The sequence below is a fragment of the Coregonus clupeaformis genome, chromosome 36, assembly GCF_020615455.1.
Source record: "Coregonus clupeaformis isolate EN_2021a chromosome 36, ASM2061545v1, whole genome shotgun sequence".
NCBI lineage: Eukaryota > Metazoa > Chordata > Actinopteri > Salmoniformes > Salmonidae > Coregonus > Coregonus clupeaformis.
In genome coordinates this window covers 21853628-21865974 of record NC_059227.1, presented here as the reverse complement: position 1 = coordinate 21865974, position 12347 = coordinate 21853628, and the positions used below count along the sequence as shown (strand labels likewise).

Sequence of the window (12347 nt, the reverse complement as noted above, 5' to 3'; positions counted from 1 at the left end):
CTGTTTTTCTGCAAAGGGACCAGGACGACTGATCCGTGTAAAGGAAAGAATGAATGGGGCCATGTATCGTGAGATTTTGAGTGAAAACCTCCTTCCATCAGCAAGGGCATTGAAGATGAAACGTGGCTGGGTCTTTCAGCATGACAATGATCCCAAACACACCGCCCGGGAAACGAAGGAGTGGCTTCGTAAGAAGCATTTCAAGGTCCCGGAGTGGCCTAGCCAGTCTCCAGATCTCAACCCCATAGAAAATCTTTGGAGGGGAGTTGAAAGTCCGTGTTGCCCAGCGACAGCCCCAAAACATCACTGCTCTAGAGGAGATCTGCATGGAGGAATGGGCCAAAATACCAGCAACAGTGTGTGAAAACCTTGTGAAGACTTACAGAAAACGTTTGACCTGTGTCATTGCCAACAAAGGGTATATAACAAAGTATTGAGAAACTTTTGTTATTGACCAAATACTTATTTTCCACCATAATTTGCAAATAAATTCATTTAAAATCCTACAATGTGATTTTCTGGATTTTTTTCCCTCATTTTGTCTGTCATAGTTGACGTGTACCGATGATGAAAATTACAGGCCTCTCTCATCTTTTTAAGTGGGAGAACTTGCACAATTGGTGGCTGACTAAATACTTTTTCCCCCCACTGTACAACTTCCCTAGTTCCTGTGTTTGTTGAGCCTTTTACCTTAGCCTGGTTGGCTAACGGCTGTAATAATGTTAAAATCTTTTCGCTTAGACTGCATTCAATTTAAAATATAAAACATAAAGCATTATACTGGTGTATACACTGTATTTCCACCTCACTGTTATCTTACCCCAAACTATTAATAGAGGTAGTACTAGGTAGATAGCGTTAGGCACCCACTGATATAGGAAATACATTTGCATATTAGCCCACATTACACGTAGGACGACCCCAATAAAAACTAGTAATCATGGCAGACAACTCAAAAGTTCCCTGTCACATGCCCTCGGGGCCAACCCCAATGAAGCCTGTTACCCCTGATGAATATTTAACCTAACAATATCCAGCCCTCCAGAAAGATACTGTCACGATCGTCTAATGAGGGAGACCAAGGCGCAGCGTTGCGGGTGAACATATTATATTTATTCAACTGATCACACGATCAAAACAAAGAACGAAACGTGAAGTCCTTCGATACACAACCAAAAGGAACAAGAAACCACAAAACACAAAGTGCAAGACAAACAGTTAAATATGGCTCCCAATCAGAGACACCCAGCTGACACTCGTTGCCTCTGATTGGGAGTCACTCAGCCCAACATAGAAAATTAAACATAGACTTACACACCCTGGCTCAACATAACATAGTCCCCAGAGCCAGGGCGTGACAGTACCCCCCCCCAAAGGCGCGGACTCCGGCGCGCCAAACAACCACAACAGGGGAGGGACCGGGTGGGCACTCCGCCTCGGCGGCGGATCCGGCTCCGGACACGACCCAGGCACGGGTTGTGCTGGACTGACGACGCACACCCCTGGCTTGATGCGTGGAGGAGGAACGGGCGGACCGGGCTGACGGGCGCACCCCTGACTTGGTGCGGGGAGCAGGAATGAGCCGGACCGGGCTGACGACGCACACCACTGACCCGGTGCGGGGAGCTTGGACGGGCCGGACCGGGCTGGCGACGCGCACCACAGACTTGGTGTGGAGAGCAGGAACGGGCCGGACAGGGCTGACGACGCACACCACTGGCCTGGTGCGGGAAGCTTGGATGGGCCGGACTGGGCTGGCGACGCGCACCACAGACTTGGTGCGGAGAGCAGGAACGGGCCGTGCCGGACTGACGACGCACACCACTGGCTTGGTGCGGGAAGCTTGGATGGGCCGGACTGGGCTGGCGACGCGCACCACAGACTTGGTGCGGAGAGCAGGAACGGGCCGGGCTGGGCTGTCGACGCACACCGTAGGCTTTGTGCGTGGAGCAGGGACAGGCCGGGCTGGGCTGTCGACGCACACCACTGACTTGGTGGGAATGGCAGGAACAGGCCGGGCTGGGCTGACGACGCGCACCACTGACTTGGTGGGAATGGCAGGAACAGGCCGGGCCGGGCTGACGACGCCGCACCACTGACTTGGTGGGAATGGCAGGAACAGGCCGGGCTGGGCTGACGACGCGCACCACTGACTTGGTGGGAATGGCAGGAACAGGCCGGACCGTACTGGGGACACACACCACTGGCCCAACGCAGGGATCAGGAACGGGCCGGACCGGACTGGTAACACACCCCAGTACCTCTCGCCGTGCCTCCACACTTTCCCTCTCCTCTGTGCCCAGTGGCCCCCCTAACCTGGCGGCCTTCTCTGCCAACGCTTTGCACCGCTCTAACCCGTACACCTGCTGGCCCGACGTCGTGAGCCCCCCCCTAAAAATTTCCTGGGGGTCTCTCCTCCCTCTTGCCAGACTCGCAATCATCTCCTCCCACGTCCATCCTCTCTCCTCGTCCCGCTGCTTGATCCAGTCGAGGTTGCCACGGAGATCTGCCAGCGATGGCTCCTGAACACGCTGCTTGGTCTGGTTAAGGTGGTTTCTTCTGTCACGATCGTCTAATGAGGGAGACCAAGGCGCAGCGTTGCGGGTGAACATATTATATTTATTCAACTGATCACACGATCAAAACAAAGAACGAAACGTGAAGTCCTTCGATACACAACCAAAAGGAACAAGAAACCACAAAACACAAAGTGCAAGACAAACAGTTAAATATGGCTCCCAATCAGAGACACCCAGCTGACACTCGTTGCCTCTGATTGGGAGTCACTCAGCCCAACATAGAAAATTAAACATAGACTTACACACCCTGGCTCAACATAACATAGTCCCCAGAGCCAGGGCGTGACAGATACTTAATGGATATTTAAGAAATGGAATGACTGGACAATTGCCCACGGGGAGTTTCAGTTCCCTAAAGATGGGTCTTTCGATAAAAATTGATTTAATGAAATGACAGTCCATCATTACTTTAAGACATGAAGGTCAGTCAATTTGGAACATTTCAAGAACTTTGAAAGTTTCTTCAAGTGCAGTCGCAAAAACCATTAACCGCTATGATGAAACTGGCTCTAATGAGGACTACCACAAGAATGGAAGACCCAGAGTTACCTCTGCTGCAGAGGATAAGTTTATTAGAGTTACCAGCATCAGAAATTGCAGCCCAAATAAATGCTTCACATAGTTCAAGTGACAGACATCTCAACATCAACTGTTTAGAGGGGACTGTGTGAATCAGGCCTTCATGGTCAAATTGCTGCAAAGAAATCACTAGTAAAGGACACCAATAAGAAGAAGAGACCTGTTTTGGGCCAAGAAACACGATCAATGGACATTAGACTGGTGGAAATGTGTCCTTTGGGCTGGAATCCAAATTGGAGATTTTTGGTTCCAACTGCTGTGTCATTGTGGGACGCGGTGTGGGTGAACAGATGATCTCCTCATGTGTAGTTCCCACCGTAAAGCATGGAGGAGGAGGTGTTATGGTGTGGGGGTGCTTTGCTGGTGACACTGTCTGTGATTTATTTAGAATTCAAGGCACACTTAACCAGCATGGCTACCAGAGCATTCTGCAGCGATACTCCATCCCATCTTGTTTGGGCTTAGTGGGACTATCATTTGTTTTTCAACAGGACAATGACCCAACATACCTCCAGGCTGTGTAAGGGCTATTTGACCAAGAAGGAGAGTGATGGAGTGCTGCATCAGATGACCTGGCCTCCACAATCCCCTTGACCTCAACCCAATTGAGATGGTTTGGGATGAGTCGGACCGCAGAGTGAAGGAAAAGCAGCCAACAAGTGCTAAGCATATGTGGGAACTCCTTCAAGACTGTTGGAAAAGCATTCCAGGTGAAGCTGGTTGAGAGAATGCCAAGAGTGTGCAAAGCTGTGATCAAGGCAAAGGGTGGCTATTTGAAGAATCTCAAACATAAAATATATTTTGATTTGTTTAACACTTTTTTGGTTACTGCATGAATCCATATCTGTTATTTCATTGTTTTGATGTCTTCACTATTATTCTACAATGTAGAAAATAGTAAAAATAAAGAAAAACCCTTGAATGAGTAGGTGTGTCCAAACTTTTGACTGGTACTGTATAAACGTGCAATTTTCACATATTATGATGTTGGGGTGGTGCTGGAGATGATGAATATAAAGTTGAATATTTTTTAAATGTTAATTTAAAGTGAACTCCGTATTATGGAGTTCAGTAAGGCTATAATTGAGGTTGATATATGGGGCTTCCAGACACTAGATGGCGCCAGACAGTAGTCTTCGCCAAACAGAACAGGCCTACTTTACAAACCTCAAGTTTAACAAGAGATCCCTTTATTGTAATTACAATGAACACTCTCAGCGATTTCCTCCGGACAAAAGCATCATTTTCCATTTGCACCAGAGCCAAGAGGGAAGAGAGGGTGAGAGAGAGATAGAGATAGAGAGGGAGGAGGAGGAGGAGATGAAGAAAGCGAGAGAGGGGTGATCGAGAAAGAAAGAGGGAGAGAGACCATTCTATATACTCCACTCATTGTTGTGTTTATGTTGTTAGTGAGCACACACATTGCTTGCTCCGTGTCTCACCTTGGCTGGGATTTTAGCCGGGTGGTTTTCAAGTATGAGTTTCTTCAGATGCAGGATCCACATGCGTTTGTCCTGCTGGGATTTGGCCTGGGGGCGGAGCACAACACAACAGGGAGGAGAGAAGAAGAGTGTCAGATTAAGGGAGAGACTTTAAACGGCATATAAGACTATTATCACAAACCCATAACAACAGTGGGATATGACCTTCTACTCATCTATGTGTTTGTTACATAAGACAGATTATGGCATTGTTTGAAGTCCGTTTCCAAAACACTCATGTTGAGAAACGACAAGCCCTCCTCATCCACCCTAAACAATTGAACATGTCTGGGCACTTAGGAGGTGGGCTTGGCAGGGCACAGGTATGATAAAACAAGTTACTTGTACTCTATGCTGTACAATCGCCTGTGCAATGTGCTGTAGTTGGGGTTTGTGGGGTGTAGTTATGCGTTACCTGTACGGTGTGCTGTAGTTTGGGGTTCTTGTAGTGGAACACACTGAAGCTGAGTGGCTCTTTTGGAATGACTTCCACCAACATCAGGTTACAACACTATAATGACATAGAGACATGGTTAGTATGATGTATGTCTCTCTTAGGGTAGAAGTATTCTGGTACACCTTTTGGGAGATAGTTTTGGGAGATATTTTCTTCTGTCATATATTTTAGCGTTAGTGTTGTGACTGACCAGGATGTGGGCCTTGTAGGTGTAGGCCTCCTCACGTTTCTTGGTGACCAGCAGCAGTTTGTCGAACAGGAAGAGCGTGCGCTCGTTCTTGGCTCGTTGCAGACGGAACGTCCCCTCCAGAACCAGCTCCCCGTAGCCAATCAGATCAGGCCCCTTCCAGTTGGTCAGCAGACTCTGGATTTCCTGAGAGAGGGAGCGGGATATGGGGTGGAGGAGGAGAGGGGTTAGAGTGAATGAAAGCGAGAGGGAGAGGGATAGAGAGGGAGGAGGAGGAGAGGGGGAGCGTGAGTAAGAGAGGGATAGAGAGAGAGGAATAGGATGAGAGTGAGGTAAGTGAAACAGGTAAGAAAACAAGATTAGGACGGGAAAGGACAGAAGAGAAGGAGGAGAGAAGAGCCGAACGAGAGAAGAGAGGAAGGAGAGGAGCGAGAGAAAAAAGGACAGAGAGATTTAGACAGGTCAACTAAGCACTCTTTACCAGATCCTGAGTAAATACTTCCACACACATTCTTTCACTCATCTGACCATCTGATCATCCTCCCTCCCCATAGATTAAAGCCACACATTCCCTTTTTTCTGCCTGCTGTGTTATGCAAGGCCATCCTTAGCCCTGGAAATCAATGTATTGCATAACTTAGCGGAGACTGAGACCGATGCCGTCTCCCAAATGGCACGCTATTCCCTATATAGTGCACTACTTTTGACTGGGACCCATAGGGCTCTGACGAAAAGTAGTGCACTATGTAGGGAATAGGTGGCCATTTGGGAGGCAGCCTAGACTGGCGAAAGCGATGGGACACGATGGGAGGATCTGAGGACAAAACCTGAGTCCTGTATGTGGGCTCACACACACCTGTAATCTGACTGCATATGCAGGTGTGTGAGCATGTGTGCCTATGTGCATGTTTACATGTTTCAGCGTGTTAATTTGGAAGTGTTCATTTACCTGCAGCCTGACGGCATGTTCATGTTTCCTTTTCATGTCGTTGATGTGCCAGGCCACTCTCTGCATGGTGTCTATGGCCTCCTGCACCACCTCATACGTCTCTGTGTCCTTCTCCAGGTGGTTGGCTATCTCCTACAGGGGACAGGAAATACACCCGGGGTTAGAGTGGGTAATGTTATCGGCTAGATGCACGTTAGACTGGGTACCATCTGTTTCTGCAATAGCCAGCAATGTTGGCCTGGTCTTTCTTGGCAATAGGGTTAGCTAGTTCAAAAATAAACTGGTGGCTAACTGTACATACAGTACATTAGAACTAACTGTACACACACAAATGCAAGTTTTGGATGCAGTTCTGTGTGGGCTGAGTGTTAGGCTTACAGTGCATTCGGAAATTATTCAGACCCCTTGACTTTTTCCACATTTTGTTACGTTACAGCCTTATTCTAAAATGGATAAAATGTTTTTTCCCCCCCTCATCAATCTACACACACTACCCCATAATGACGAAGCAAAAACTGTTTTGTATACATTTTTGCAAATGTAAAAAAAAATATATATATATATATCACATTTACATTAGTATTCAAACTCAGTACTTTGTTCAAGTACCTTTGGCAGCGATTACAGCCTGGAGTCTTCTTGGGTATGACGCTACAAGCTTGGCACACCTGTATTTGGGGAGTTTCTCCCATTCTTCTCTGCAGATCCTCTCAAGCTCTGTCAGGTTGGATGGGGAGCGTCGCTGCACAGCGATTTTCAGGTCTCTCCAGAGATGTTAGATCGGGTTCAAGTCTGGGCTCTGGCTGGGCCACTCAAGGACATTCAGAGACTTGTCCCGAAGCCATTCCTACGTTGTCTTGGCTGTGTGCTTAGGGTCGTTGTCCTGTTGGAAGGTGAACCTTCGCCCCCAGTCTGAGGTCCTGAGCTCTCTAGAGCAGGTTTTCATCAAGGATCTTTCTGTACTTTGCTCTGTTCAGCTTTCCCTCAATCCTGACTAGTCTCCCAGTCCCTACCGCTGAAAAACATCCCCACAGCATGATGCTGCCACCACCATGCTTCACCGTAGGGATGGTGCCAGGTTTCCTCCAGATGTGACGCTTGGCATTCAGGCCAAAGAGTTCAATCTTGGTTTCATCAGACCAGAGAATCTTGTTTCTCAGGGTTTGAGAGTCCTTTAGGTGACTTTTGGCAAACTCCAAGCGGGCTGTCACGTGCCTTTTACTGAGGAGTGGCTCCCGTCTGGCCACTCTACCATAAAGGCCTGACTGGCGGAGTGCTGCAGAGATGCTTGTCCTTCTAGAAGGTTTTCCCATCTCCACAGAGGAATTCTGGAGCTCTGTCAGAGTGACCATTAGGTTCTTGGTCACCTCCCTGACCATGGCCCTTCTCCCCCGATTGCTCAATTTGGCCAGGAGGCTAGCTCTAGGAAAAGTCTTGGTGGTTCCAAACTTCTTCCATTTAAAAATGGTAGAGGCCACTGTGTTCTTGGGGACCTTCAATGCCGCAGAAATGTTTTGGTACCCTTCCCCAGATCTCTGTCTCGACACAAACCTGTCTCAGAGCTCTAGGGACAATTCCTTTGACCTCATGTCTTGGTTGTTGCTCTGACATGCACTGTCAACTGTGGGACCTTATATAGACAGGTGTGTGCCTTTCCAAATCATGTCCAATCAATTGAATTTACCACAGGTGGACTCCAATCAAGTTGTTGAAACATCTCAAGAATGATCAATGGAAACAGGATGCACCTGAGCTCAATTTCGAGTCTCATAGCAAAGGGTCTGAATACTTATGTAAACAAGGTATTTCTGTATTTTATTCGTAATACAATTGCTAAAATGTCTAAAAACCTGTTTTCGCTTTGACGTTATGGGGTATTGTGTGTGAAATTGAAAAAAATCTATTTTAGTATAAGGCTGACACGTAAAAAAATGTGGAAAAAGTCAAGGGGTCTGAATATTTTTTGAATGCACTGTATGTGGGGCTTTGCTAGTGTGATGTAGGTGTCAGTGTGTGTGTGTATGTGTAGATGTGTTACTGACGTGTAACAGTAGGTGGTACTTGAGGATCCTCTGCACTGGCTTGAGCAGGTAGGAGCCCAGAGGCAGGGAGTGTCTCAAAGATTCCTGACGCTCCCGGAAAAACTTGGCCAATGCCTTATTCCTCATACACTCAGTCAACACAGCCACCGACCTGCAGAGGGAGAGAGGGAGGGAGTGAAGGAAAATCTGATATTAATCCTAGGAAACAATGACAGATATTGAAGCCCAATTAAAAGACAGAGTGACTGATCACGTAAGCACGCACACACACACACGCACACACGTACGTACACACGCACACACAGTCCTTTCTGAGAGGATGGAGCAAGGTCAGGTCAAGGCCCATGTTAGACCAGAGTGTTTGTAAGTAGATGGACTTTCTATGCTGTGACCTACAGAAAAAGGAAAGGCCATATAGGAATAGATTTGAGTGTGTGTGTGTGTGTTTATATGAATGGGCTCTTGTAAGGACTTTTGAGACCCTCAACCACCCCCTCACACAGCTGGTGACCCTAGCCAAGGTCACACACAACTGACACATACGACCGACACACACAACCGACACACACACACACACACACACACACACACACACACACACACACACACACACACACACACACACACACACACACACACACACACACACACACACACACACACACACACACACACACACACACACACACACACACACACACACACACACACACACACACACACACACACACACACACACACACACACACACACACACACACACACACACACACACACACACACACACACACACACACACTTAGAATAGGAACCAAGGCTGCAGATGTATCTCAGTCATTCTGAGCTCTCAGTTCGGGTTTCACAGAGAGAACAATGTGAGGCCCGTGTAGAGCTGCACTATAATGTGGACACACACACACACACACATACACAATATCTGTAACTACTCTATTAATCATCATTGATAATTTAATTAAACTAAATAATCTCTTCTCAGTAGCATGTAATGTGTGTGATTTATCACACTGCTGAAACAAAACACTTTAGACATGCCGCACCCAAAGGTGTGCTGTTTTAACTGCGTCACAACCATTGTGAAACACACTGCCTTCATTAGGTTTCATTGTGAAGAATTGCCTAATGTTTTTGGCCCCCAGACACACACACACACACACACACACACACACACACACACACACAGTGTCCTATAACAACAGGTCGTTCACACAAGGTGAAATAAAATATTAAAGTCACTGAGTATGATAAGGTGATGGGGTATAATACCCATCTGTCAGAGTAGGGGCTGTAACTCTGTCAATAGGCTCCATATAAAATAAAAAAGGTAGTGGAAAGCGAGAGAGAGACCCTGGGGCATTAACTGGCAGTGAGGCATACAGTTAGACTCCTGTTGGCTGTATACCAAGGCTACACAGAGAGAGAGAGAGGCTGAGGTACTGTAGCTCTATACAGACAATACAGAGCTATGTGACACTCTGGGAATCAAGAATGTGAAGGTGAGATTCACCTGTATGCAAACCCAGATCACATAAGGTAACAATGAGGATGCTTTTACATACGTCCGTACTACACAATAGACTTTCAAACACGCATGAACGTACACGCACAAAGATACAATGAAAGTGGGGCAAACTATTTGTGTTTAATGCAGCCATATTTGGGGTTGCTTACCTTGGGTAATTGGTGCAATACTGAGTGTAAATGTGGAACTCTTCACTCTGGAAAAGAAAGATAAAAGAATTACATTCATGTTACATTAGCATTAGTCCTTGCAAGCATTCATACCAGTAGCAGAGAAACTATCATCTCTTGAACCAACCAAAATTCCTCTTTTGACTAGAGAATTTTAAAGACCTTGTAAAATGTGTGTGAACGGGAAAGAGTGAGAGTGAGTTTACATTTACAGTAAATGGATTAGTGTGTGTCTGTATCAAGGGGAAGAGGGGAGGTCACTTTGGGTGAGTCAGTGGTCAAGCGTTCCTGAGCAATGCTTACTGATCTAGAAACAGGGAATAAGGAGGCCTCTCTCCTCAGTTTTAAGGTAGAGAATGAAAGTGAACCTTGTGATTATGATTACCAGTATCCATGTCTTAAAGGCTCTGTTGAGCGCTATGGTGTATTTAGGGCTCTCCAACCCTCTTCCTGGAGAGCTACCCTCCTGTAGGTTTTCACTCCAACCACAGTTGTAACTAACCTGGTGGAGTTTAACAACCAGCTAATTAATAGAATCAGGTGCGCTAGATTAGGGTTGGAGCGAAAACCTACAGGACGGTTGCTCTCCAGGAACAGGGTTGGAGAGCCCTGCTGTAGGCGCTGTGATTAAAAGCCCCCCTGTTCCATCCCTGCCCCTTTAATCTATCAGTTTCCACCTCTCTTACCTCCCTGAAATACAAAGACAGAGGCAGCATGACTTTTCAAAGCTGGAATGAACCTCGCTCTCCTCCTCCCTTACTCTCACTCTATCCCATTTTCTCTACCTCCATCTCGCTGACTGTCTCTCAGTCTCTTCTGTTCCCTGTCTTTCGCTCACAGTCTCTCACTTCTTAGACATTTACATCTCTCCTAGCATTTTCCCATACCTCCTTCTCTCACCTTCTGTCACTAGCCCTCTAGCTTTCTTATCTCTCTCCCCACCCCTGTCCATCTCTCCATACCCTTCTTCCTTTCTCATCCCCCTCTCCTTTCTGCCGAGGCAAACACATCAAATAAAATAAAATGATTTGGAGTTGCGTAACTGATAATAGCTCTGGTCCTGATTGTGTTCATAATGTGTCTATAAATACTCTGGGTTAGGCCAGAGACAGGATGTGGACAGTTATAACAGGAAACAGCATCATAAACAGACGGGAAAGATGATGGGGAGCTGGGAAAGATGATGGGGAGCTGTCCTGTTCTGTAGCTCTGCACACTCATACTGTACAAACATACACATGTACTGTACACACTCTAGGACAAAAACATGTGATGCCATCAACACACACGGGCATGTGACACACAGGGACAAAGAAAGTACAAATATAGAAATATAGCACACACACTTCCATTCATACCAAAAAATACCTCACATGCACACATCGTACCATACATACATACTGTATGTGTGTATGTGCGAACACACACACACACACACACACACACACACACACACACACACACACACACACACACACACACACACACACACACACACACACACACACACACACACACACACACAGCTTGGAGGTTCTCCGTGGGAAAAGCTGTAAATTCAAATACAGGGTTTTCTAATCAAATCAAATCAAGCTTTATTTATACAGCACATTTCAGACATGGAATGCAACCCAATGTGCTTTACAGGAAAAAAACTATGAAAAACTATGAAAATAAAAACATAAATATTTACTACACAACAAACATAAGAGGATAAAAAACTAAAGAATAACAATAAAAACTGAACGACTAAAAAAAGACCCTAAGGAAAAGCAAAGCTAAAAATGTCCATAGTTTCGGCCCCCCTCAGGTTCTCTGGCAGGCTATTCCAGAGGCTGAGGGCATAGTAACTAAAGGCTGTCTCTCGATGCCTCTTGGTCCTAGGCTTTGGGATAGTTAAAGGCCCAGTGCCAGAGGACCTGAGGGACCTACTAGGTACATAACTTAAAAGCATGTCTGACATGTATTGGGGTGCACAATCGTGGATTGATTTAAAACCAATAGAAGTTTTTGAAATAAATTCTAAAACTCACAAGCAGCCAGTGCAGAGACCTTAAAAACAGTGTAATGTGTGCTCTCCGTCTGGTCTTGGTCAGTACCCGTGCTGCAGCTGTATGTTTTGCAGTTGACCAATGGCTTTCTTGGGTAGACCAGACAGGAGAGCATTACAGTAGTCAAGCCTGCTTGTAATAAAAGCATGGATGAGTCTCTTTGTATCAGCCTGAGAGAGAAACGGCTGCACCTTGGCAATGTTCCTAAAGTGGTAAAAAACTATTTTGGTCAAATTCCTAATGTGTGATTCGATATTGAGTTCAGAATCTAAAATAACACCTATGTTTTTTACCTGATGTTTTATCTTTATT

At 46.3% G+C, this 12347-nt stretch overlaps 1 protein-coding gene across 2 annotated transcripts in view; it reads right to left on the bottom strand.

Moving 5' to 3' along the window:
• The window catches only part of LOC121552168 (pleckstrin homology domain-containing family G member 1), a 96126-nt gene that overhangs the window by 8223 nt on the left and 75556 nt on the right, over positions 1-12347 (bottom strand). For both annotated transcript variants that reach the window (XM_041864888.2, XM_041864887.2), the window contains exons 5-10: positions 9964-10010; positions 8275-8425; positions 6233-6364; positions 5287-5469; positions 5055-5150; positions 4601-4687 (exon numbers count right to left, since the gene is read on the bottom strand). In XM_041864888.2, the coding sequence (XP_041720822.2) occupies positions 4601-4687; positions 5055-5150; positions 5287-5469; positions 6233-6364; positions 8275-8425; positions 9964-10010 (696 nt within the window). The remainder of the gene's footprint in view (positions 1-4600; positions 4688-5054; positions 5151-5286; positions 5470-6232; positions 6365-8274; positions 8426-9963; positions 10011-12347) is intronic.